Source organism: Hyperolius riggenbachi, chromosome 2, assembly GCF_040937935.1.
Source record: "Hyperolius riggenbachi isolate aHypRig1 chromosome 2, aHypRig1.pri, whole genome shotgun sequence".
Taxonomy (NCBI): Eukaryota; Metazoa; Chordata; class Amphibia; order Anura; family Hyperoliidae; genus Hyperolius; species Hyperolius riggenbachi.
This window is the reverse complement of record NC_090647.1, coordinates 341294852-341322603: the sequence shown is the minus strand read 5'-3', so window position 1 is coordinate 341322603 and position 27752 is coordinate 341294852. Positions and strand designations below refer to the sequence as shown.

Sequence of the window (27752 nt, the reverse complement as noted above, 5' to 3'; positions counted from 1 at the left end):
ACGTAAATGGATTTCCATGTGTTTGGTTGTGTCATTCCTTAACTAATGGCTTATCTTGACTGCCAAGTAAATAACATTTTCAGCAAGTAAAGTATTGTACACATGCTAGACAGCTCTTGGCCAAGGTAGCTGATTAGGGTGTGCCTCTTCCAAAAATCTAGCATTTGTACTGCATCCCTCATTACCACTTGGTGCATTGGTGATCAGTGATTTAACTTGGGCTGAGCATTGGCTAAACGAGGGTATTGTTCTTCCCACTCGCCCCACCCACTCAGTGCTGCTCCGTTGTGTGTCACTCAATTGGCCCTCCTCTGCCCTACGTAAAGAAAACCTCAGCCCTGCACTGTCACCTGCAGGATTGTGCCTCAATTCTTGTTGGATGACAAACCTTGATGTATGTACAAAGGTTTAGTCTCCTCCCCCAACAATATCAACCTATTTAATGCAGACATTCTCCCAGGGCTGGTTCAAGTAACAATTGGGCCCTAGGGCAAAATTAGCCTGAGGGCCCCCCAACAGACACCCCCGACCAAGAAGCGTCATTAGAGGCCCTTTGTTGCAGCCAAATTTCCCTCCTGGGCCCCTGAGCTGGCTGCTGACCCTCCCCCAATCACTTCCCAACTTAACAGACTCTGCAGAGTCCCTGGGGAGCAACAGTTAAAATGGGGAGTGACACCTTGGGGGCCCCTACAGGCTCTGGGGCAATTGCCCATTTTTTCCTATGGTAGCTCCGGCCCTGCATTCTCCTTTCCTAAATCAAAAGCACCATCTTGGTTATTTTTTCAAATTGTTTATTAAATATTTATTGGAGAAAAACAGGGTCTAATGTATAGGTGGGAATCTCTGAGAGTTCAAATGACAAAACTCTACCAGCATGCTTCTTGGCAGCCAAAGGTTTAAGTTATTTTAATTTATATTTAAAGCTGGGTAAGAACTAGTCCTGCTGCTTGCTGATGATATATGCTCAGCTTTTTGGGGGGTACAGCACTACCTTAAAGTGTACCTGAGATGAAATGAAAAAAAAATCATACATAACTAGGGCATCTCCAGCCACCTTCGGCCTTATCGCTCCTTCAGCACCATCCACCGCCTCCTGGATTGTCCGTAAGGGCTCCCGATAACTTCGGCCAGTCGGGGCAGATGCAGAAAACTCCCAGCGATGTGAGCGTGGCGGTACACGCGGGCGTGGCCGGGTCACGCATCCACAGTAAGCCCCAACTGGCTAAAGTTACCGGGAGGCCTTATGGAAAATCCTGGAGGATGGCACCGAGGGTGCGATCAGGCAGAAGGGGGCTAGAGGAAGCCACAGGTATGTATGATGTTTTTTTTCCGTTTCATCTCAAGTTCCCTTTAAAGAGGAACTTTACTAAAAAATAGTAATGGGAGGAAAAATAAATCAATACATTACAAAGTGAGACGTTAAAAAGTAGAAGAGAAATCAAGAAATGATTGATATTTGTTGTGTAGTTTGTTCATGTTGTTTGATCCACAATGAGCCTGCACATAATCATCTTTACTACTGGCAGGCAAGAAAATAACAGCACCAAATGCCATTATCTATAGCCACGCCCACTAACATTGCAATAGGCTAAACGGTTTTATTTTCTATGCTAATACATACGCATAGAGGGAGATGCTAGTTGCTTGGCAGTTTGAAACAGCTGTTATTTCCCACAATGCACCAAGGTTCACAGAAAGGAAACTGTCATAACACTGTGAGGGATTTCACCTCAATATCTGCCACACACAGACCCCCTCTGATTATCTATTCGAGAAAAGGTAAAGACTCCTTGTGGGAAAGAGGGTATCAGCTACTGATTGGGATGAAGTTCAATCCTTGGTTAACGTTCCTTGTTAAGCTTGATTAACATGCTTTTACATGCACTGCAGTATGTCTTTAATGCATTCTACATTCACTTTGACATGCATTGTGTTTGTTTCCTAAGGAAGATGCGCATCCGAGAAAAATGTACCTACGGTAACTTGCATTAAAAAGGTTTTTCAAAAGTACATAAGAACTCAACTCAATAGTCAGCTGTGCCACTGGAAACATGAGCAAGATCCCCCTGCATCTTAATGAAATCATTACTATAAGATCATTGGTTTTTGAAGCAACAATTTTAACTTGTGATGTTTGAGGTTCTTCAGCCGTGAAATGCAATAAACAGCCACTTAGACAGCACTATTGTTCCGAAATACGGTGCACTTTGTCTTCGTGCTTTAAATGACATCCTTCCAGACATGTGACACTGGGCTAACTACTTGGCCACCTCATCTGTCTTATCTGACCCCATCAGACTAGGTTCATGGGATCATGTCAGGTATCCATCAAATCCAACTTTCTTGATAAACTTTTGAACAGAATCACAAATGCATTAGAAAGTACAATTTTGCCTTCTGAATTTTCACCTTGCTATGACTGAGAAGAAACATCCATAATGCATCACTTCAGTGCTGTGTGTGGAACAAGCAAATTATTCCGCTGTCCGCTTATAAGACAGAATTGCTAGTTCAGAGCATGTTTTTGCTCTACTTTACTACTATGTAAAACAAAAATTTGCTTTCCTAAAACAGAAAGAATTTGCGATAATTCAGGTTGGAGTGAGCTCGAGATGTCTCCCAGAGCACCACTGCTGAATATATGCAAATTAACCATTGTACCCTTAGAAGCTAAACACACCTCCAGAACCGCTGGAATGCAATGATTACTACTATGTAATGTCTTTGGTTAAAATTGCACTAGGCACTTTATAGGTAAGTACAGGCTAACAGACACTATCATAAGGATGTAAACTGTTTGTGTGCCTGGCTAAAGAAGTGTACTGGATCCAGCATGGATATACCATGACCTGGATGAATGATAATCTTCACAGAGATTTTATAATCACGCTGTAGATATATATTAATATGCAGTTTATGAAATTAGATCTGCTTTTCAGAAGCCTTTTCAATCCCAGGAATGTTTTGTAGAGTGACATTAAGAAATTTCAGAGATGGTGGCCATTAGGTGCCCATTTAGAGTCATGGGACTGGGAACAACATCATTTGAAGATATTTCTAATTCATATTGGGAATGATTCACAATGCTTTTCTGTTCAATTATCCCACGTATTAACTCACAGTTTATCTCTCCTTAAATGACTTCATTCATGATTTATCTCTCCTTATCTAACTTAAAGGGAACCTGAAGTGAAAAGTATATGACGTATGACCATGTTTTGTTTTCATGTATGGATCCCTTGTTCAGTATTTTACCTGAATATGTATTAAAAGTAATGTTTCAATATTTATTATGCATCTCCATTGAAACCCCCATTTCTTTGTGGTTCTGTATATTTATGCTTTACTTTGTATATTGTGGCTGATTAACGCGAAGACTGAAACTGAAGACATATAAAAAAAAAGAGTTTCACTTACCAGGGGCTTCTGCCAGCCCCCTGCAGCCGCCCTGTGCCCTCGATGCCCTGGAACGATGCTCCGCTCCCCCACCGTGGCTCTGTTTCTGTTTTGCTGACTTTCAAGTCTAGGTCCACTGCGTCTGCGTGGCCCTAGCCGCGCGCATCCTCGCTCTACTTTATGTCACTGTGGCGATCCTGCACATGCGCAGTACGTGTACTACAGGACGTACTGGAGGACAGCATGCTCAGGACGGCCACGTGATATGAACGAGAGCAAGGATGCGTATGGCCAGGGCCACGCAGGATCAAAGGCTCAACGACAGGGAAACGGAAACTAAGCCACTGCGGGGGACCGGAGCATCGTTTCAAGACGTTGAGGGAACAGGGCAGGTGCACGGGGCTGGCAGAAGCCAGCTCTTTAAATCTGTTCTCATTAAAGGCACAGACATGACACTGCTAAATTAGCAAGGGCTAATTTACTACTGTTTCAGCAACCCTCACTATACCAGAGTGACTTAGGTCAGGCTTAAAGGCTTTTGCCACATAATAGTACACAGTTTGTAAAGTTTGCTGGATCCACACTGGAGATGCTTGGTAGAGAGAGGCTAATCATTCTCGCTAACATGCAAATTTGAAATCCGCAGGAAGAGCAAAATAAAATAAAGTAAAATTTGCATTAGAGGTCTGTGGCTGCCTAGAAAATCAGGCTCAGACTGCTATATGTAGGGCTGCAATTCAGTCAGATGTTTTTCTGCTGTTGGCTAGACGTGTGCGGGCAAAGAATTTGAGTACAGGGTGGTTGTGGGTAAGTGTGCATTCAGAGGATGGTTTAAGGGCAGGGTGCTGATCAAATCAGGAAAAGTTGGATGTGTTAGGGCGATGCCCAGGAATAGAAGAAGTTAAATTAAAGTGACTTTTAAACTATCTGAAATTACTTTATGTTATTATCGGGGCAGTTTCTAGGCTAAATTGCACCCAGAGCAAGAGTGTCAAAATCGCGTCCCCCTCCCCATACAGGGTAACCTGTAAAGTTGCCACCAGTATAGGTTAGATAGATAGGTGCCCCCAGTATAGGTTAGATAGGTAGGTTCCCCCAGTATAGGTTATATAGGTATGTGCCCCCAGTATAGGTTAGCTAGGTAGGTGCCTCCAATATAGATAGCCAGTATAGTTGCCCCCAGCATAGGTTAGATAGGTAGGTGCCCCCAGTATAGGTTAGATAGGTAGGTGATTAAGGGTTAGATAGCTAGGTGCCCCACAGCGGCAGGGGGAGCGGGTATAGTAGTTACAACTCACCGTCAGCTGCCGATCCCCCGCAGCATCTATCCCCTTCCTGTCCCAGGCGTCTGTCGCACTGGTAACAGCGCCCCCTGTGATGACATGCGGTCACGTCATTACAGGGGGCGCTGTTACCAACGCGATGGAGGCCTGGGAGGGGAGGGAGTTACAGGTTGCAGGGGATTGGCAGCGGAAGGTGAGTTGTAACTACTATGCCCACTCCCCCCGCCGCTGTGCCCGCCCTCCTGCTACTCAATCCGGCGCCCCAATTGAGTGCACTATTTGCACGCCCATAGAAATGGGGCTGCTTGTTATCATTATTATTATTTATATAGAGCTGACATCTTCTGCAGTGCATTACACAGTATATATATATATATAGTCTTGCTACTAACTGTCTCTTACAGGGGCTCACAATCTTATCCCTACCATAGTCATTTGTCCATCATAGTCTATAGTCTATGGCCAAGATTTAGGGCTAAGCCAATTAACTTATCTGTATGTTTTTGGGATGTGAGAGGAAATTGCAGTGCCCGGAGGAAATGCACACATACGGTACATGGTTAGAACATACAAACTCATTGCAGTGGATGGGATCAAAAATGATTTAAGCCCCCAGCCATTGGACGATTTTGAAACAATTTGATGTTGTTATTTTCAATTTCAATGTACATATTGACTGTGTATCTAAAAAAAAAAAATATTCAATGTATAATAATCAAAACATTTCTATAATCAATATTGCCATTTTGTTATCACTATACATCAGATATAAAAAATGCCAAAACAAAGAAGGCTGGGAGCTGCTACCAAAAGGGCCATTACTCAGGACACCACAATACCTGAGTTGTTTCATGAGCTGCTAAGTACATATACCCTTAAAAAATACCTATACCTGTTGTTTCCTTAAGCCCCCTCTACACGATACGATTGTTTGTGCGATTCGATTACAATTCTATTTACGATACGATTAAATCCGACATGCCCGATCAGGATTCGATTCAATTCGATTTGCCATTGAAAACAATGGCAAATCGAATTGAATCGAATCCTGATCGGACATGTCGGATTTAATCGGATCGTAAATAGAATGGTAATTGATTCGTATTAAGAATCGTATCATGTAGATTGGTCTTAAGGATTGCAATATACTGTACAATCTCTTGCACTTTGGGTTTTTCTATTGGCAACCCTTCATGTGTGTTGTTTTGACTCCTATGTAAGGCTGCCATCTTGTGGATGATTACAGTAACGCACCTCTAGTACTGTGCTTGATGAAGCAAATCATGTTTGTCAATATATATTTCCAAATTGTGCTGAAATTACAGAATGGGGTTAAGAAATAAAGTGGAATTCCAGGCTAAACTTAAAAAAAAACCTGAACAGAATAGGAACCTCTGTCTGAATCTTAATGTCTTTTGTGTCTTCACCAAAGATATGTTCCCTCCCTTCCTGTCACATTAAAGTTTAAAGCAAACTCAAGGGGAATAAGTGAATAAACACATATCTACCTAAGAAGAAGGAAGCTTTTGGATCTTTCAGAGGCTTCCCTTGTCCTTCCTGCCCCCACCACTGTTTGCTGAGACCCTCGTTGAGTCCACATGCACACTCCCTTTCTTGCATGAGTGCAGCTGTACTGCGCCTGCACAAGCAACCCCATACCCGTGCAGTTGCTCAGAGCCACTCATGGGCGAGCAGCCTTGGCTTACTGTGCAAGCAAGTGTAGTACTGCCACACTCGTGCAAGAAAAGGAGCGTGGCCACGAGAACATATCCGACAAGTTCTTGTTGCTATGTTCAGGGGTTCCGCGCACAGCAACGGTTTGGGTGAGGAGGACACTGGTAGCTTCTGGACTATCCAGAGGTTTCTCTCTACCTCGGTAAGTATCTGTTTTGCCACTTACATTTCACCTTAGGTACACTTGAAGTACACTTGTACCATTCTGTGCTGATTTCAGCAATGCGTATCACTGTGACACTGATGTTGTGCTGAAACTGGCACAGCAACCTGCAATTGTGCTCAGTCCCTTACTGATGGTGACAAACAGCATCAGAATTTCTTCAAAGGGCACACAGGGCAATATAATACAGGGCTTAAAGAGAATCTGAAGCCAGATTAAAAATGGCTTTTTACCTTATATACATGTGAGGCATGTTTGCCCCAGCTAAAACGCCACCATCCGCTGCATAACGAGGGGTCTTTACCCCCCAAATTCCCCCTGCAAAATCCACGACTTTCTTGGTTGTGGATTTTGCTGCCCCTGTGCGCTTCCGTGTGAGGCCGGGCTATGAGCTGCAGCCCTGCCTCACACACGTCTGTCAGCGAGTATCTCTGCCTCTCCCCCGCCTCTCTCAGTGAAGGAAGACTGAGAGGGGTGGGGGAGAGGCGGAGATCCGCCGCTGACAGACGCGTGTGAGGCAGGGCTGCAGCACATAGCCCGGCCTCACACGGAAGCGCTCCCCGGGCACCACGGAGGGGATTTGGAGGGTAAAGACCCCTCGCGGGATGGCAGCGTTTTAGCTGGGGCAAACATGCCTCACATGTATATAAGGTAAAAAGCCATTTTTAATCTGGCTTCAGATTCTCTTTAATCTCCTTGGTGATAATTCCGAGCTAGGGTCGGGGTGGAAAACCGCAGCTAAGAGCGGTAATCCCGACCTCTGCTCGGGGTAGCCACCGGAGGCTGTGTGCAGAGTATAGCACGCAGCGGGCGTTTCTACATACCTCCCGGGGGATCCCGAGATTCTTCTTCCTCTCCTCCAGGGCTCTGCTTCCTCTTGGTGATATCGCTGGTTGTCGTCATGACGACAGCCAACAATTTCACTTTAGAATTGCAGCACCACCCGGAGGATGAAGGCATAACTGCAGCGCTGGAGCCAGGGAGGTGAGTGATTTTTAAACTGCTGCAGATCTCCCTAGCAGCATGATTTTTTTCAGGTTTTAAGGTCTGAAAGGGTGCAAAAAAATTGCAATAATAATATAATACTGACGTAGGCTCAGATGCCTGCACTCTATCCAGAACTAAACAAGCGGGGCCAGGAATTCTATGTTAGTGCTTCTTTTAGTAATATGTATTTTTGAGGGAACTTCCAGATCCCCCTCCCCAGTAAATAAGAGTCACTTTTGACCCTAGCCTATTTAGATAAAAAATATAATTTGATAAATGTATAAGTGAAAAATCTGTACTTGAAATTAAAAAAAAAGCCAATAAAACTTTTTTATGAAACAAAAATATTTTTCTTTTATTTTTATCTGAACTCCATTTTCATCTGCACAATGCCTTCATATTGTGTACATATTCATATTTTGCTGACCTTTAAACAATATCTAAAACAGCACCCCTTTCAGTGTTATTTAGGGTTAAAATTCAGTAGCCCATTAAATAACCAATATACATAAAAGGAAATAAGAATAGAAACCATTTTAAGGATCTCTGTCATCATCCATTTTCAGGCCAGCAGAACCTAAACAGCAAATCTTAACAGGTATAAGCATGTCAGTCACAAAGTACCAAGAGCAGAAAAATGTACATCCAGCTAAAACACCATGTTTGTTGTTTCCTTGGAATTCTACATATATGGGGGTTGCATTGAGTGGGTGAGGAGGCATTGATGCATTGCTGGGTTATGCAAATTAGGCTTTGTAAGCTATGAATATAAAACAAACCACTATGAAAAGAATGTAAAAAAGGCATGCTTTCTACACATAGTTCCACCATTCTGATAAATATTTTAGGGAACAGGACAGCAACATTATCACCTTTTCTATATTACGTGGATTACCGGTCTTGTTCCTTTATAACTGTGCAGGCTTGTAAAGCATCCATTGTGCCCAATGAAAAATCATACTGCCCTGTTGCCATGGATGAACTCCATTTATTATAAGACTCAGTTCCCACAGGTGGCTGACAGCACTACATTTACTAATCCTTTGTCTGAGCAGACAGAGTACAGAGCGTACAACGCGCTGTAAGGAATTCAACCAGATCTAGGTGGGCGGTTGTCAGGTGGGACACAACATGTGGTAACTGCATGGCAGCCACTTACACCAAACCTCTATGTGGATGGCCCTATTCAGTTACGCGTATAACAACTTTATGATGGACAATCCTCAGCTGTACAGGTCAGAAGTCCATATGAACAGCCCCAACAGTGGGTTGCTGACCTGCACTCTCCAATCAGCAGGCTGGGGTGTGACCTTGACCATAGTGTGATACTGTGATGCAGAGCTACTGATGTTTGCTGGTCACAGCTGAGGGTCTGACTATGTCACAGATATGTCTTGACATAGTTATAATTTTTTGGGGGAAAACAGGACATTGTTGTGTTTTTACAGTTTTATATATTGTTGTATTTTTAGCAGTTTGCCTGGAAATAAGCTTTACAATCTTATGAACAAACACAGGAAACAAGACAGATAAGAAGTGCTTCCAAACTCAGGGGGCCTCACTGTTTCACTTTACATTTTCCAGAATGGTGGTATTCTGCTTTCAGAAAAGTATTGTCATTATCATTCCTTAAAACCCATTCCGTTATTAGCATCCTTTGTTCAGTGATTAGAAAATCAAACAAGTCTGTTTTCTTTGGCACGTCAGTCATGCATATACACTTACCAACACAGACAGTTATCATGATGCAGCAAGAAGAACATATAGACATCAGTTGAGGATAGTAGAAAGAGACAGGGAAGCAAGAAAAAGAGAGGAAAAGGAGGTGCAATTAGTGTTCTTGGAGTAGTTTGTTAGGATTTTGTAGCTGTTATAGCCACTTAATAAGGCATGCCGTATATTCAATAATTTGGGATCGTCAGAGCTGCAGAAGTTTGAGAAAGGCAAAGCCATTTTTGTCAAAAAAGAGGTTTCTGATTGGTTGCCTCACAACCAATCATCTGCTGCCATTTATGACAAGCTTCCTCCTTTTTTCAAAGCTCTGCCACCAATCCTGTTCAACATAAAAGAGAACGGCTGTTCAGCCCTTTTACAAAAAAAGATGATTAAGGTGTTCTATTATTGTGTACTGTGGTTTTACAACAGAAGAACATATTGAGAACAGAGATTTGATCCAAGTCTGTTTATGTTGTGCTTAGTAGTGCAAAATGTCTAGTTGGGAGAATGCAAAATACTTTGCAGTGCATTTTCCATGTTAGCATTCTGATTCCATTTGCATATGCTAGTTCTTACCTGCCCTCCTCCTCCTTTCATATCCTTCATGTTGAGAGCATTTTTCATTCCTTTTCCTTTCTCCTTTTTCCCTTTCTTCTTTTTGCAGCAACATTTCTTACAAATACAGAAGCAGCACGTGATGATCAGAAGACCGGCAACCACTGCTATGGCTATGATGGCCCAGGGAGGCACTACAGGCAACAAGAGACATGGAGAGAGACCATAAGAACATGTATATACAGTATGTGCTATATTAACTTACAAAAACATCATTTTCTTTTAATAGACAGAACCAGGGGCAGCAGAGCTGGTAGTGCTAGACATCTTTTGTCATCTGTATCTGCCTTTACCAAAAACGGATACAGTTGACAAAAGCAGGCTATTCTCTACCCTGAACTGAGAACCAGGGCTGAGACAGGTTTTTCAGCAGCCAGAGATGCCGTTACCATGGGCATCCGCACATTGGGCAAAATGGGGCACTTGTCCCCCCCCCTCGGCCGACAGCTGACCCCCCCCCCCCCTCCCCGGCCATCCCCCTTGCCTAAGGCAGAACAGCCAGTCCAGCGTCAGCGGTGAGTGCGGGCACTAGGACCTCGCGGGCACCGCACTGATTTGCGGAAGTGACATCACTTCCGCATATGCAGCGTGTTTTTTACAGAGTACCGTGCGCCTGCTCTCACTGGTCGCCGGCTGAGTCTGAGGTCTGACCCTGGGCTACTGCTGTGACATGGTGAGTGGGGGCACCTGTCACTACCTAAACTGGGGGTCCCTGCCACTACCTGAACTGAACTTGGGGTCCCTGTAACTACCAGAACTGAACTGGGGGTCCCTGTCACTACCTGAACTGGGGGTCCCTTTCACTACCTGAACTGGGGGTCCCTTTCACTACCTGAACTGAACTGGGAGTCCCTGTCACTACCTGAACTGGGAGTCCCAGTCACTACCTGAACTGGGAGTCCCAGTCACTACCTGAACTGAGGAGCACCTGTCACTACCTAAACTAGAGGGCACCTGTCACTACCTAAACTGGGGGGTCCCTGTCACTACCTAAACTGGAGGGCACCTGTCACTACCTAAACTGGGGGTCCCTGTCACTACCTAAACTGGGGGCACCTGTCACTACCTAAACTGGGGGGCACCTGTCACTACCTAAACTGGGGGGCATCTGTGTTGGAGGCACTCGCAATCTATTTCTTACTATAGTCCTAGTCTAATGTCCCACCATTGCTAAGTTCATGTAAATTTGGCTCCACCCATAACCACACCCACATCCTGGTCCATGGCTATGCCCATTTTTTGGCACGGCGCATACCATACCTCCTCCCTGGAAAATTTTCTGCGGATGCCCATGGCCGTTACTAGCTCATACACTGCACACATGTTAATATACAGACACACAAGCACTGCCAACACACAATTCAGATGCAAACATCCCACTAACTACTCTTCTCAGTGCAGTACATTCACATGACTGGACTTCTGCCACACTAGAAAGGCACAGTTGCCAAGATAAGCAGGGCTGGTCCCTACACATAGCCTAGCTGCCTACTTTAGTCATCCTGGTACAGGATCTATTCAGAGCAGCATGACTGCACCACTGGATTGCTGGAGGTAAGTATATCTGAGAGGTTTAGCAGCAAATAAGGGGAACAATACTGTACTGCAAAAGGAGCAATAATTCTAGTTGTAGGTTTAGAGGGAAAAAGTAACAATATGCATGGGTGAATTGTACGATAGATTCGAGGGATAGTACTGCACACAGGGGAAGCAAGCCGAATGAGATAATATTTAGAATTGCATGGGCTATAAGATAATATTCAGCACGCGGGGGAGGGGGGGGGCAAATTCTATGTAGCATGGTATGTAGCACTGGAGGGTGTTAAAGATATGGAGAGTTTGCTTGTCATCCATGTTGGATTTCAGCCATTTTGTTAATATTAAGAATGTATAAACTTTTTTTTTTTGATAAACAGGTTGAACATAAGAAACTTATACAACAGTCAAGGGCCGGGCCGAGGCATAGGCTGGAGAGGCTCCAGCCTCAGGGCGCAGTGTAGGAGGGGGCGCAGAATTCATTCAGCTGTCATTCCTAATTGTGTTTGAAGCAGAAAGAAATAAGAAAAGGGGTTACATGACAGTGACTGCAAGCCAGATAACTAGATATTAAGGTGTTGGGGAGGTTGTGGGCCCTGTGGCGCCTCTTAGTCTAATAGCAATCAGTGTGTGACAGCTGGATTGGGAGGGATGGAGGGGCGCACTTTGGTGTCTCAGCCTTGGGCGCTGGAGGACCTTGTCCCGGCTCTGCATCAGTCTGAATAAGAAGATACACATACACGATTCTGCATCAAACTTATTACTACATACATACTGTAGATAACAAGAATGCATGTAGACATCAGCACCAAGCCTGCAGAACAGTGCCAGTTTCATGTTTTATAAAACATACAGCCGGTAACAGCCAGCAAGCACCTGAAAATCAAATCTATAGGAGAAATTTGTATTATCATAGGTTACCTCTCTATGCATCTGTGTTCCGTCTGGACACCCCTATCCCCAAAATAATCTGATCCCTAATCAACTCAAGGGGCTTGATTCACAAAGCGGTGCAAAGTGTTTGCACGCCAGTGAAAAGCCCCTTATCACGCCTAAACTCACTTTAGGCATGATAAGAAGCAACTCGCGCGAATTTTCCGCGCGCAAAGTGTTGCGCGCGCAACCGCGCACTGCGCGCGCGCAGCGTCCCCGCTTCGCGCGAAGCTCCCATTAAGCCCTATGGGACTTTGCGCACGCACGTACGCGCGGAAACTTTGCGCGAGTTAGAGCAAAAATCGGTGATAACTCAGTGGTGCAAAGGTTATCACGCCTAAAGTCTTTTAGGCGTGATAACTGAGTTATCACCGCTTTGTGAATCGAGCCCCAGGTCTACGTAATCATTTGCTCTGAGCCAGTTACCCCAGATTTTATGTTTAAACTTTAGCTGTTAGCTGTAGCCTACATTCCCTGCAGGTGCAGAAAGAGAGTGAACAAGATTGCCTCTGACCCCTCTCACCCTGCTCACTCCATCTTCCAACGTATGCCTTCAGGTAGGGCCGGCCCTAGACTTTTTGCTGGCTAAGGCAAAATTAGAAAAAATCGCCGCCCCCCCCCCCCCCCAGCCGTGGGGGGGGGGGGGCGCCGAGCTGGAGGGGTAGTGGGTAAAAAGGGGGTGTTGGGCCTAGCGGCGGAGAGGAGGGTCGGACCTGGAGGGGAGCGCAGATCGGGGGACCCAGGCGAGGGAGGGTCCGACCCCCCTCTCCGCCGCTAGGCCCAATACCCCCTTTCTGCCCGCTACCCCTCCAGCTCGGCGGGCGGCCCCTAGTGCATGGACAGTCGGGTGCCGCCCCCCCCAGATCTGCCACCTGAGGCAAAAGTTTCACCCCGCCTCATGAGCAGGCCGGCCCTGCCTTCAGGAGTTAAATACCGGTTAATTGCAACTAAAACTTCTAAAGACAGGAACAGCTTTTTCCTGCAGGCGGTAGCGACGCTTAAAGGGACACTTAAGTCAAACAAAAAAAAATGAGTTTTACTCACCTAGGGCTCCCAATAGCCCCCTGCAGCTGTCCGGTGCCCTCGCCGTCTCCCTCCGATTCTCCGGGCCCCGCCGGCAGCCACTTCCTGTTTCGGTGACAGGAGCTGACAGGCTGGGGACGCGAGTGATTCTTCGCGTTCCCAGACACATTAGCACCCTCTATGCTGCTATATGGTATATGATATATGCTATAGCAGCATAGATGGCGCTATTGTGGCCAGGAACGCGAAGAATCACTCACGTCCCCAGCCTGTCAGCTCCTGTCACTGAAACAGGAAGTGGCTGCCAGGGGGCCAGGAGGATCAGAGGGAGACGGCGAGGGCACCGGACAGCTGTAGGGGGCTATTGGAAGCCCCAGGTGAGTAAAACTCTTTTTTTTTTTTACTTAAGTGTCCCTTTAATGCAGAACCATGCTGCAGCTGCTAGGACTTGAAAGCATTCAGCACAGAACTGAAAATGAACATTTCTCACCCTGCCACTATTACTTACAGTACATACTGTTCTTGACGTGTAACATATATACTGTCTGTCTTTGTATTGTTTTGTCTGTGTCCGTTAAGCAACTGCCAAGTCACATTCCTGGTGAGGGCAACTGGACAAATAATTTGATTCTGATTCCAGTTGACATACAGAACCGGTAATGGGTTGGTGACATTTCTGAAGCATTTAAAGAAAAGATAAAATAAAGAATACATGTGATCACAACTGCATTATTTCAGATAAACATCTGCACATTTGCTCCACACTTTTGCACACCCACTCGCACACTTTATTTCACATCCTGTCTTTTTGAGCAAAAATGAACAAAGTTGTTAACCCACAAAAGGGTTCTCAGTCTGATGATGTAATAGATGAAGAATTCCATGAAACAGCAGTTAACTGTTGCCTGGATGGGTTATCGATATCTGATTGGTTGTTGTTGTAGTGACTTGTATTCCGAATCTGCCCCAGGGTGGTAACTTTTTTTTGCTTAATTTTAACTCTTTAAAAGTGTCGACTGACAGTCAATCGTTAGCATTTTGTATCATCATACGCTCTGACACTATTACAATAGGGTTGCTAAATAAACCCTTGACAGAGGGTTATAGGATGTCATAGAGCTGCAGTAATATTTACCAGTGGGAATTAAGGTGATGGTTAGTTTTGGGAGGGGAATAGAGCTTCATATTGAATACGTTATGTCAGGTTTGAGAAAGTAAAAATCTTCAGCACTAGGTAAATAATGTTAGGTCCAAATGATAAATGATACTAGGCACAATGGAGTGGTTACTTATGTTAAGTTTGGATAGGGAATAGTATTTGGCACCACGGTGGAACAGTTGCAGGCTTAGGTGAAGAGAACACTAATTGTCAGCTTTTGCCCTCAGTTCAATTGCAGTCACATATGACAGCTCCGCTCTACAAATACACAATGCCCTAATATCAGAGGCAGACACAGCATAGCCAAAAGTACATATGTAGCACATGCAACGTGTCACACACATACACACCGCATACAGATAGAGATTCTCCTAGCTCTCTCCATCAGTCACTACATTGCCCCTGTGCTGCTATCTGTGCAGTACTATTTGTCTTCTCGTGTACTGGGGAGCAGGCAACATCTGCTGACCTCTGTCGCACAGCAGCTCAGCACAGAGCTTCAGGCAGTGTTGTCATGCCATGGGGGAAATAGAAGGAGGTCAGGAGGAACCAGCCTGGTCAGCACATGTACTACAGCTGCTGGGACGTCAAACATTTGCCAGGCAGCATGCTCTTGCAGCAATGGGCACGCAGTGGGAAGGCTCAAGCAAATGATGTCAAACAATCACACTAAAGCTAAGTACCCACAGACAGTTTGTCAAAAATAATGAAAATGGAAAACTAATGATGGGACGCGAATGATCGTTTAAACGGTTGCGCTAATTTTCTCTAAAGTTCATTGACTTTAGTGAAAATCTGAACGATCGGTTGTGACCCATCATGACAGTCATTCACAACGAACGATCATTGTGGGTAGACTGCCATTCTTAAACATTGTTTAATGAATACTCGTTAAATGATGTTATGCGATATCACAAAAAACGATTGGCGCAAGAAAATTGCCCGAAAAATCTTGCTGTGGGTATGGACCTTTAGTCCTGCTGTCTGGTCACTCCACCTCATCCACACTGCCTGCAACCACAGCCATTCCATTATGGAATTCTGTGATTAAGCGGGAGGGCACAAGGGCAACGCACAGGAGCGTGGCATTTAAAGCAAGCTTGGGCAGTCTGGGGATTCGGGGTTATTGAACATGTGAGCAATGCTGAGGTAAGTTGGTGTTAGCTCAAATGTGTCTTCCCCTGACTTTGTTGCTTATGCACCCAAGGCTGGAACCTTTCTGCCCCACATCAACCATGGATGCCCCCTATAGGCCACATATTTGAATAGAGATATCTATACACAGAGGCTGGAGGATAACTGCAAAATGATTCTGTATCCAGCGGTTTCAAAATACCAATATTTAGCATGGTGCTAAGCTGCTACTCAATGGATATTCTTAACTGTTGTACACCGATGATTGCTGCCACCAGCATGGTCCTTATACTGTATTTTAGCATTTAGTGACTTACCACTTTAAAGATAACAGTCATCTTTACTAAAGTACAGCTGTAATTATAAAACTATATGGGTTAACAGATCTAGTTCTCTAGTTGTAAAACTTCTGGTTATGATAGTGTCTGAATTATTCTCCTGAAGTATAAATATCTGTTTTGCAAGCTTTCCTCGTATGCATATGTGTTCTATGTGTTCATCTACCGAGGAAGCCATTAACTCCAGGATACTAACCTATTTTCCCCACAAGGAAGTCAGGTGGCAGACTCGATTGCTCTTTAATGAATTGTGGACTGTAATGAAAAGAATGAGACCAGCTCCAGTCTCTTCCCCAATCAGAGCTGGATACCACTGCATGACCTCTTATCACTGTTCATACCTCACACCATCATTACAAAAGTCACTGCATATATAGCATATTCTTCATTTATATTACACATTTAGCTACTGTGTTTCTATGCACTCAAAACTGATGACCCACAACCTGTAGACAGAGTTGAGTTGTCCAAAGTGAATGAGACCTAAGAAAGGAACAGATTTCACTCTCAGGCTGTAATTGAATGACTCAGCTAGAGACTTGGCACAACAAGGGCATGCAAAGGTCAATGACTATGAAAGGGAGACACTCAGACACCATTTTAAGCAGCAGTTTGTCATACTACAGGATTACAGATTGCCCAGCAAGCTTATGGTGAACCAGAACTCCTAGGAGTGTGTAAGGGGCTAAAAAGGGCCAAAAAGCCCCCTTACTAAAAATGCTATTAAGAGCTGAATGTTGCCTTCTTAAAACAGAGGGTATTTGCGATTATTCAGGTTGGTGTGAGCATCTTAGGTTTCCCACAGTGCATCACTGATGAATATGCAAATCAAGCCTTTGCTGTCCCTGATAGCTAAACACACCTCCAGAAACGCTGGAATGCAATGATAAGTCAGCTTGTTAATTGTACACAGCCATACTACAGGAATTAAAGTGTTGTAAAGGGGACTACATTTATCACTGGTTATTTATGGGTTGAGGCCTTTTGCACCCTGTAAATCACAAATCCGATTTGCGATTCCGATTTGCGTTTTACGATTCCGATTTCCTTGGATGCTTCCAACACAAGAAGAAAAACGCAGAAAAAAATGCAGCATGCTGGGCCGATTAAAAATCAAAATCAATTAAAAATCAGAATTGCATGTACAATCGGGTCAAAATCGTAAATCGGAAACGCATGTGGGGCTTGATTCACAAAGCCGTGATAAATGATCTCACGGCCGTGATATGCTTAGTGCACAGGGTTTGAGCGCATAAAAGTAAAGGTTTGCATGCATTAACTTTCCCCGTCCACGTGCTAACCCATATTTTAGCGTGTGAAGGGGAAAGTTAATGCGCGCAAACCTTTACTATTATGCGGGCAAACCTGTACGCACGCTAAGCATATCACGGCCATGATATCATTTATCACAGCTTTGTGAATCAAGCCCGTAGCGTGCAAGAGGTCTTAAGCTCCCTCCCTGAAAACTATCCGTCACCTGCAGAGTGTGGCAGGGTGGGGCAGCACTGTGGACAGTTTCCATCTTAGTGATGAGAATTCTGTATAAATAAAGTAGCCCTATAGTCACATTTTTTAGTTTGTCTTACTAGACAGCCTCTGTTGAGGGCAAATTGGAAACAAGTGCTGCAGCAGTGGAAAAGCTTATTTCTTAAATATTTGACTAAAAAGTGTTCCCATCCCTTGCTCTCTAGCTTGATAGTTGGGAATTGTCTTTACGAGATGCATGAAGGTTTCAGCTTACAGCCCCTTTCAAGGTTTCTGCCGAAGAAATTGAAGAGTGACCTTCAATGAAAGCATTTCAATTTTCTAAGATTTATTATCTCTGCAGCAGCGCTGGTAATCAGCAAAAACTACAAACTAGGCAGTTACATTTTTACATATGGTTTCTGATTTCAATGACTTGTATAAGTGGAGATAGGAAAGGCTGGGATGATAAATAAAATGTATTATTCCCAGGACACCAAGAGCTTGGGGGTTGGTATTACATAGAAAGAAGGGGATGTGGATGGGCGGAGTCTTATGTTCTGAAATAAAACAGTTGGCCTAAACTCAGTACCCTGTGTTAATTTCCATGTTGAATTTTCAGTCTTCACTGGACTACAGATTTAAAAGTCTTCTAGAGAAGTAGAGATGGCTTGAACCTCCGATTTTTGGTCCGCGAACCTCGAACGCGAACTTCCGCAAAAGTTTGGGTTTGCGCGAACTTCGCGAACCGCAATAAACTCCAATGGGGAGGCGAACTTTGAAAACTACAAAAATTTATGCTGGCCACAAAAGTGATGGAAAAGATGTTTCAAGGGGTCTAACACCTGGAGGGGGCCATGGCAAAGTGGGATACATGCCAAAAGTCCCGGGGAAAAATCCAGATTTGACGCACAGCAGCGTTTTAAGAGCAGAAATCACATTGCATGCTAAATTGGAGGCCAAAAGTGCTTTAAAACATCTTGCATGTGTATACATCAATCAGGTAGTGTAATTAGTGTACTCCTTCACACTGACACACCAAAGTCACTGTGTAACGCACCACAAACAGCTGTTTGTGTAGTGACGGCCGTGCTGGACTGGTGCGCACCATGGTGAGAGTGCAGGCCATGGCGGTTTTTAAGCCCACATGGTCGCCGGGCTGTGGTAGCTCAATGACAGAACAACAGTGACTGTCCAGCTGATTGAATTTGGTCTGTCCACAATGAAGCAACGACCTTATTATCGTGGGTGTGTCCCCCCTCCGACACACTCGTATAGCTGGCGGTCATTGCTTCATTGTGATACGCAAGCCCCTTCACCGTGGCAAGGTAACGATCAAAAAGGGAAATTGACACGTCTTATATTTTGTTGTTGCAGCCGCAGTGCAGCCAGAAAAATTAGGCAGGCATGTACACGCACCAGAAAAATTTATATAGCAGCCGCTGCTAGCAGCAGCCTTAAAAATTCAGGAATCCACCTGGAGTCCTGGACCCTGTTGGTGGTGGCGGAGAAGGCAGTCAAGCGACCTGCAGGCAGAGATGCTGTGTGGGGCTGGGGGCCGACTTAGTCTTGGGGCAGGCAGTCACACGGCAGCAGGCAGAGATGCTGTGTGTGGGGACTGACTTAGTCTTCGGGCAGGCCTGACTGTGCTTTGCAGACCACGTGGTCAGATGGGCCTTTGACCCAATGCTGTGTGCCAGAGATGACACCACTTGCCTTTCAACATCACGGTACAGTTTGGGTATCACCTTTTTTGAGAAATAATTGCGGCCTGGTATCTTCCACTGCAGTGTGTGGCTTTGCTTTTGTGAGCTGTTTTTCCTCAGGTAGTCATCCCTTTGCAGTTTGTACTTTGTCATCATGTGCCTTCGTAAGGAAGTTGTCCCTACGCGGGTCTTGGTCTTTCCACGGCTCAATTTTTGGTGGCAGAGAGTACAGATGGCATTGGTCTCATCTGAGGCAGACACACAAAAAATTTCCACACCGCTGAGCCCTGGGGTGATGGCACTTTGGTGGTGCCATAATCAGAGCAGGAGGAGGAGAAGATTTGTCACAGAAGCTGAAGAAGATGAGATGTTCTGTGTTAAATAGTCAACTACGTTCTGGCAATCTTGGGGGTTGATGGCACGCGCCTTCTTAACACTGTACTTTGGTCCAGGGCCGTACAAAATCACGACAGCACGACCTCGAACAGACCTGCCGGGTGGCCTGACTCTGCCTCTGCCTGTTTTGCCCATTTTGGGGGGGGGGATGAAGTGAAAGGTATGCACTGACTTGACTAATACAATGTCCAGTCACACAGGTGCAGTGAACAGTTATGCAGTGACTGGTACCAATACAATATGCAGCTGTCACACACACCGGTACCGTGAACAGGTGCATTGACTGGTATATAACACTGCGTGCTTCTGTCACGCAGCTGCAGTAAACATGAACAGGTATGCAGTAATTGGTATTACAAATGTGCAGCTGTCACACACACAGGTACCGTGAACAGGTGCAGTGACTGGTATATAACACTGCGTGCTTCTGTCATGCAGCTGCAGTAAACATGAACAGGTATGCAGTGACTGGTATATAACACTGCGTGCTTCTGTCATGCAGCTGCAGTAAACATGAACAGGTATGCAGTGACTGGTATTATAAATGTTCAGCTGTCACACACACAGGTACCCTGAACAGGTGCAGTGTCTGGTATATAACACTGTGTGCTCCTGTCACGTAGGTGCAGTAAACATGAACAGGTATGCAGTGATTGGTATTACAAATGTGCAGCTGTCACACACGTGCAGTGAAAAGGTAGGCACTGAATGTGCTGGGCCTGGCAGTGGCACAGTAGGAATTAGCAAGGGGCCAAGGGCCAGCTGCGACTGACTGACAGGGCTGTATATGCAAGTGTCAGTGGGACGCACACAAAAAAAAATAGATCACAAGAACAACATTAGCTCTCAAATGAGCTGTTGAGGGGTGCTTTTTAGCAATAAGTATCAGCAAGGAGCAAGCTAACAAGAGCCTAACTAAGCTTTCCCTAATGTCTCTGCAGCAACCTCTCCCTTCTCTAATTACTGCAGCCGCACAAGTGAAGGAAATGTGAGGGAAATGCTGCCTGCCTTTTATAAGGGGGGGAGGGGGGCCTCCAGGAGGGAGTGTAGCCTGATTGGCTACCATGTTTCTGCTGACTGCAATATAGAGGGTCAAAGTTGAGCCTAATGATGTAGTATAGGGGGTGGGTCGAACTCGCATATAGTTCGCGGTTCACTGCAAACGGGAACCACCGAAGTTTGCGTGTTCGCGTTCGAATGCGAACCGTTCGGGCCATCTCTACAGAGAAGTACTATTAAGTGGCCATCAAAAGTACTAGCTACAATTATTAAATTGTGTTCTCTGAACTATCTGTGTGAATAATTTTAAGCAAAGTAATTTGCTTATTGCAAAACCATCAATCTGACTCATTTACAGGTTTGCAAAAAGCGGCTGTTAGACTCCTTAACAGTAAGGAAAAGCTTCCATTATAAGAAGGTTTATAATTAGTCGGCATAATGAATTCAGAACACCCGAATACTGCCAAACCGCACACTTCAGCACCATTTTAGTACCGAACAATCGGACAGGGTCAGCGGGAGTTCACTACTTGCGCTTTACAAAGCATTTAATGTGACTCCAATACTTCCTCCTTCCAAAGCCAGAAAAAGTAAGTATCGGAGGCATGTGAAACACGATGTGAAGCGCAATTAGTGAACTCCCCCTGACCCTGACTGCTTGTTCGGTACAGAAATGTGCCTGAAGTGTGTGGTTTGGCAGTATTCAGGTGTTTCAAATTCATTATGCCGAATTCAAACACCAACACCACTTATGATTACTACAAAATTGCAATAGATCATCAGTGAAAATGTAAAAAAAAAGTATTTTATTCAGTGCCAGAAGAAAGGCCCAATGAATAGTTCAGTATGCAATACTGGGTCCAAAATGGGGGCTATTCTCACAATAGATACCACCTTTTTTGGAAGGTTAGTTGATCTAGCGGAATACCTACGTAATCAAAGTTTGTTGATCATCGCCTAGCATTTATTTCCTATAACAAACACAGTCCTCTATTAAGCCACAATCGACAACAATGGTGAGGTGTTCACTGAATCCCTTTATCAGGACAGAGTAAAAGCTACTTTTTAATCTATAAATACAGCTAATAAACCTTTATAATTAAGTAAGATTTAGAAACCCCCAGTGTAATCCATTTCTTGTGCCTGTTTTTATGAGGCTTACAACACTTTATGGCAGTTCCAATGAGCCGATGCAACTGCTTATTTATATCGCAAAACACTATAAATGATCTGATGCCTTTTTTCACTGTAATGAACATTATTTTGCATTACTAGTACTTACATGGAATCTTATTGATTTGATTCATTAGTTCCTGTTGGATCTTCCTGAAAGCATCTGCACTCTTGTCCCCAGGGCTAGCCACTGCCGTGGAATTCTCCGGGATGACAACAGGTGGCTCTGTACTGGTCGGCATCGTGTGGACTTCATGAGTCTCGGTTGTCTTCTTCTTGAACAGATTGAAATGCATGATGGCTACAAAAAAGAACATAAATGTTTATGAGAAAGGCCAAGGACATTTTAAACTTGTTTTAGCTTTACCGTAGCAGGACCCCGAATATTTTAATGTACCATTAAGCTACAACAAGCATGTTTACCATCTAATCTACCCATTTCAATCTGAAATCTATAATCACAACCATGAAAGGTGGAGGTAAGCTGAACTGTTAAAAACAAACATAAAAATAAACGATTATTAAAACAAAAACCAAATGCAAAAAAAAAAAAATCAAAAGCCAAATATGAAGCCACTTCAATGGTTACAGGTAAGATAAAATGGAGAAGGTTTCCCAGTCAAAGATAAGGTGTACCTTTTCAAAACTATTATACATTTCTGTAAAAGGAGTAGAAGGAAAAATAAACAAGGAAAAGATGTGCTCTGCCATTGGCACATAATAAAGTATACGTTACTATGTTGTATGTACCAACATCAAGTCTCAGGGGGTACAACATAATGTGGAGGCCATTGGATTCATAGGGCCGGCCAATGTTTATTTTTTTACTGTAGAATATCTGGTCAAAAATGAGTTTCAATCATAACTTTCCTGTGCTGCAGAATGAATGCATTTTTTGTTGCTTTTAATAACTTACTTTTTATAACAACTCATAAAAGACACCAATGTTTAATTGTTAACATGGGGTAAATATTTATTGTGTGTACTGTTTCAGTCTTTCAGTCTACAACTTAGAAAGAACTTCACATTCAATCCATTGCAATGGATTTCAAAATCAGTGGCTTACAGTAACATGCTATGAAAAGAAAATGAACATTATAACGTGCAGAGTGTGCACTGCGTTATTCCTGTGCTCTAGCGCAGGCATTACAAAATGCACATTATGTAATCTAAGCCAAAAGTTCAGGAGTTCAAGATTTGTCTGTATGGGAGATACCATAAATAACATTAAAGAGAACTGTGGCCGTTTACCTGAGAAAGTCAAAACTTCACCCCTGGAATTTTAACATGTAGAATCAAAATACGGTAAGCACCCCTATGAGGTAAACCAAGACTCCAACATTTAGATAGTATCCCAGATCCACAGCTTTGGCCCCGACACAGGTTTAGCACATTGTTTCTGAGGAAGCTACTTACTTTTACCCAACTAAAGTCACAACATCATTTACCAAATATTGTAATACGTTTTTTAGGTACCTTTAGGGACAGCATGGAGAACAGGAAAGGTATAGAGAAGTAGTTGTTTGTTTAAAAAGAACACCTCACTTGCTTACAAAATAGAGATATAATACAGATTCAACATTTAATCTTGCTCACAAAATAGTTAAAAATACATGCATCAGATACAACATTTTATCTGCTAAGATTCAAGTCCCTCAACTATGCAGTATGCAGGTTAAAAAGCAAATGTGAGAACTGAACATGTAACAACTAATTGGTTCAATATTGGAAAAGAGGTACGACACGGCTATATATTGTCAGCGTATTTATTTAACAATATGCAAAATTCTGTACTGGATGAAGCAAAAGTTGGAATTAAGATTGCCGAAAGAAATAACAACAACCTCAGATATGCAGATGATTAGACTCTTATAGCAGAAAGTGAAGAAGAATTAAGAAGCCTCTTGATAAACATAAAAGAGAAGAGTGCAAAAGTTGGCCCATGGCTCAACACTAAAAAAACTAAGATCATGTCATCAGGACTCACCCCTCCCTGGCATATAGAGGAGGAAGTAATGAAAGCAGTTTCACACTTCGTGTTCTTGGCCTTAAAGATCACAGCAAACAGAGAATGTATCCATGAAGGAAAGCAATGACAAACTTGGTTGATGGAATAAAAAGCAGAGATGTCACCTTGCCAACAAAGGTTAATATTGTCAAAGTCCCGGTTTTTCCATTTGTAATGTATGGTTGTTAGAGTTGGACCATGAGGAGGGTTGGGTGCCAAAGAATCAATGCCTTCAGAAGATCCAATCGGACAATCCTTAACCAGTTGCGCATCGCCGCATAATACATATATATATATATATATATAGTACATCCCCAATTACTTCACTTAAAAAACAGGAATATATATATATATATATATATATATATATGTATATATCCATATATATATACAGTGGGTTGCAAAAGTATTCGGCCCCCTTGAAGTTTTCCACATTTTGTCACATTACTGCCACAAACATGCATCAATTTTATTGGAATTCCACGTGAAAGACCAATACAAAGTGGTGTACACGTGAGAAGTGGAATGAAAATCATACATGATTCCAAACATTTTTTACAAATAAATAACTGCAAAGTGGGGTGTGCGTAATTATTCGGCCCCCTCAGTCAATACTTTGTAGAACCACCTTTTGCTGCAATTACAGCTGCCAGTCTTTTAGGGTATGTCTCTACCAGCTTTGCACATCTAGAGACCGAAATCCTTGCCCATTCTTCTTTGCAAAACAGCTCCAGCTCAGTCAGATTAGATGGACAGCGTTTGTGAACAGCAGTTTTCAGATCTTGCCCCAGATTCTTGATTGGATTTAGATCTGGACATAGATATGTTTTGTTTTAAACCATTCCATTGTTGCCCTGGCTTTATGTTTAGGGTCATTGTCCTGCTGGAAGGTGAACCTCCGCCCCAGTCTCAAGTCTTTTGCAGTCTCCAAAAGGTTTTCTTCCAAGTTGGCCCTGTGTTTGGCTCCATCCATCTTCCCATCAACTCTGACCAGCTTCCCTGTCCCCTGCTGAAGAGATGCACCCCCCGAGCATGATGCTGCCACCACCATATTTGACAGTGGGGATGGTGTGTTCAGAGTGATGTGCAGTGTTAGTTTTCTGCCACACATAGCGTTTTGCATTTTGGCCAAAAAGTTTCATTTTGGTCTCATCTGACCAGAGCACCTTCTTCCACATGGTTGCTGTGTCCCCCACATGGCTTGTGGCAAACTGCAAGCGGGACTTCTTATGCTTTCTGTTAACAATGTCTTTCTTCTTGCCACTCTACCATAAAGGCCAACTTTGTACAGTGCATGACTAATAGTTGTCCTAGGGACAGAGTCTCCCACCTGAGCTGTAGATCTCTGCAGCTCGTTCAGAGTCACCATGGGACTCTTGACTGCATTTCTGATCAGCGCTCTCCTTGTTCGGCCTGTGAGTTTAGGTGGATGGCCGTGTCTTGGTAAGTTTACAGTTGTGCCATACTCCTTCCATTTCTGAATCATCGCTTGAACAGTGCTCCTTGGGATATTCAAGGCTTTGGAAATCTTTTTGTAGCCTAAGCCTGCTTTAAATTTCTCAATAACCTGATCCCTGACCTGTCTTGTGTGTTCTTTGGACTTCACGGTGTTGTTGCTCCCCATATTCTCTTAGACAACCTCTGAGGCCCTCACAGAGCAGCTGTATTTGTACTGACATTAGATTACACACAGGTGCACTCTATTTAGTCATTAGCAATCATCATGCAATGTCTATAGGCAACTGACTGCACTCAGATCAAAGGGGGCCAAATAATTATGCACACACCACTTTGCAGTTATTTATTTGTAAAAAATGTTTGGAATCATGTATGATTTTCGTTCCACTTCTCACGTGTACACCACTTTGGGTTGGTCTTTCATGTGGAATTCCAATAAAATTGATTCATGTTTGTGGCAGTAATATGACAAAATGTGGTAAACTTCAAGGGGGCCGAATACTTTTGCAACCCACTGTATATACATATATATATATATATATATATATATATATATATATATATATATATATATATATATATATATATATACTGTATATATATATATATATATATATATATATATATATATATATACATATATCACCATGTTTACGAGCACCGCTCATGATCGCAGGAGAGCACTGATTGGTGAATGGGTACATGTGTTCCCAAAGCCAATCAACATGCCTGTTGAAAGAATGAACATGCCTGTTGAAAGAATGATCACTGCTTCAGCAAGTAGCAATGATCATTCATTGAAAGTTTGTAAACACGTACAGACATCCATTTCCTGTTAACTCAGAACACTAACATTCAGCATTCTATATACACAGGATGAAGTGCATATTGGACGACAGTAAGTTAATTGGATTCCCCCTAACTTGGCCCTAGACTACAATACATACAGTACACGCTACATACATAGACATACCGGTATGACGATTGTTATAATTTAAGTATTATATGCAGGCCTCAGTTACCTGAACTGAGTTAGTTAAAAGGCTTGATGTGCAAAGTCTCCCTTCAAACAGCATTTCTAGAAACACTGGTACATGGGTGTTTCTGCCTTACACAGAATCAGCCAAGTGTAAAGAGTTTATCTACCCGATGTACAGACATAGGCAGTCTTGTTCTGTAAACATCAGTTATGTTTCAGAACAAGATGACCGGTGCCTGGAACATGGGATTTTTCAGGCCATGCGCAGTATCCACTGTGCGTGTTATGACACCACGAGGGGTCTGAGCCAATTGTAGGCTTGGGGGTAGGGCTCAGATGATGTCACATTTAACTCTTTCCTGGTCAGTATTAAAACTGCCATCGGTCTACAGAGAGGCACTCTTTGCTTCCTGTGATGGCTGGCTTCCACCTTTACTTTACTTTTATTTATGTCTTGTCATCTTATCTAACTGTATGCTTAATATACGTAGTGTAGATGTAACTTAGTATAGACTGAAGATAAATACATATTACCATTCACTAGGAATGGAATCAAGAAGCGGTAATGCCAAGGCCTGACTACAGAACAATTTGCTTTGCTAAGATGTAACGAAATGTACTGTCTTATCTGTTGACTGAATAAACTCCTAAACTTTGAGGACGCCTAAGAAGTTATATCTCCTATGCTGTTGCTGTGATAAGAGTCGAGTTCTCACACTTCCTGTGAGTTGCAACTCTAAGAACAAAGGTGTAGTGTTGTTGCCAATAGCAACCAACGTATAGTTTCTTACAACTATCATAGGTATTAGATTAAGAGCCCATCTGAGGGACAGTTAAGTAACAAGACAATATACTCTGTACAGCGCTGCGGAAAATGTTGGCACAATATAAATACTAAATAAAAATTATAATAATAATATTAATAAAAAGGACTGAGAAGGACTGTAAAATTGTGGAATCTGTTTGGGTAAATATTCATAGTGGAAATAAAAGTTGTTGAAATAGTAATAGCCCACGTTTTCCTATTATTTAACCATTTCAGCTGCAAAACAGTGATCATTCTGAAATGGTGCCGCCTCGCTGCCTCTTGCACGCTCGTTTCCGACACTCCCACCTCTGATAATTAGATTATTGAATGGGAACTTTGTTCCCATTTATTCATCTCCCCTCAGGCCCTGTGATCGCTGGCATCAATGAGATGCCTGCGTCTTTGCTGAAATGTAAAAGCCACGCATTACTTCCTATTTAGCGTACTTATTGTACGTGAATAGGAAATAATGCGCAAGGACATCTTATGGCCAAATAGTAAAATTACACCTACATACATCAGGAACTAAACATGTTTTAATATGTATGTCAAGAGGGTATATTATTATTAAATTATTTAAATTATTAATGGATGAAAAACAGAAAAAATGCACCTTTATTTCCAAATAAAATATTGTCGCCATACATTGTACTAGTGAAATATTTTAAACGTTTTAATAACCGGGACAAATGGGTATATAGAATATGTGGGTTTTAATTATGGTAGCATGTATTATTTTAAAAA

The 27752-nt window shown here is 43.2% G+C and overlaps 1 protein-coding gene and 1 long non-coding RNA gene across 2 annotated transcripts in view; one reads left to right on the top strand and one right to left on the bottom strand.

Moving 5' to 3' along the window:
* LOC137546706 (synaptotagmin-2-like) overlaps nucleotides 1-27752 on the bottom strand; it is a 165933-nt gene that overhangs the window by 41104 nt on the left and 97077 nt on the right. The window contains exons 2-3 of the mRNA XM_068269466.1: nucleotides 21865-22056; nucleotides 9856-10028 (exon numbers count right to left, since the gene is read on the bottom strand). Coding sequence (XP_068125567.1) covers nucleotides 9856-10028; nucleotides 21865-22056 — 365 coding nt within the window. The remainder of the gene's footprint in view (nucleotides 1-9855; nucleotides 10029-21864; nucleotides 22057-27752) is intronic.
* LOC137546707 (uncharacterized) lies at nucleotides 1693-23900 on the top strand. The gene is made up of 3 exons (XR_011026326.1): nucleotides 1693-1779; nucleotides 9944-10069; nucleotides 21893-23900. It is a non-coding gene; the product is annotated as an uncharacterized lncRNA (long non-coding RNA).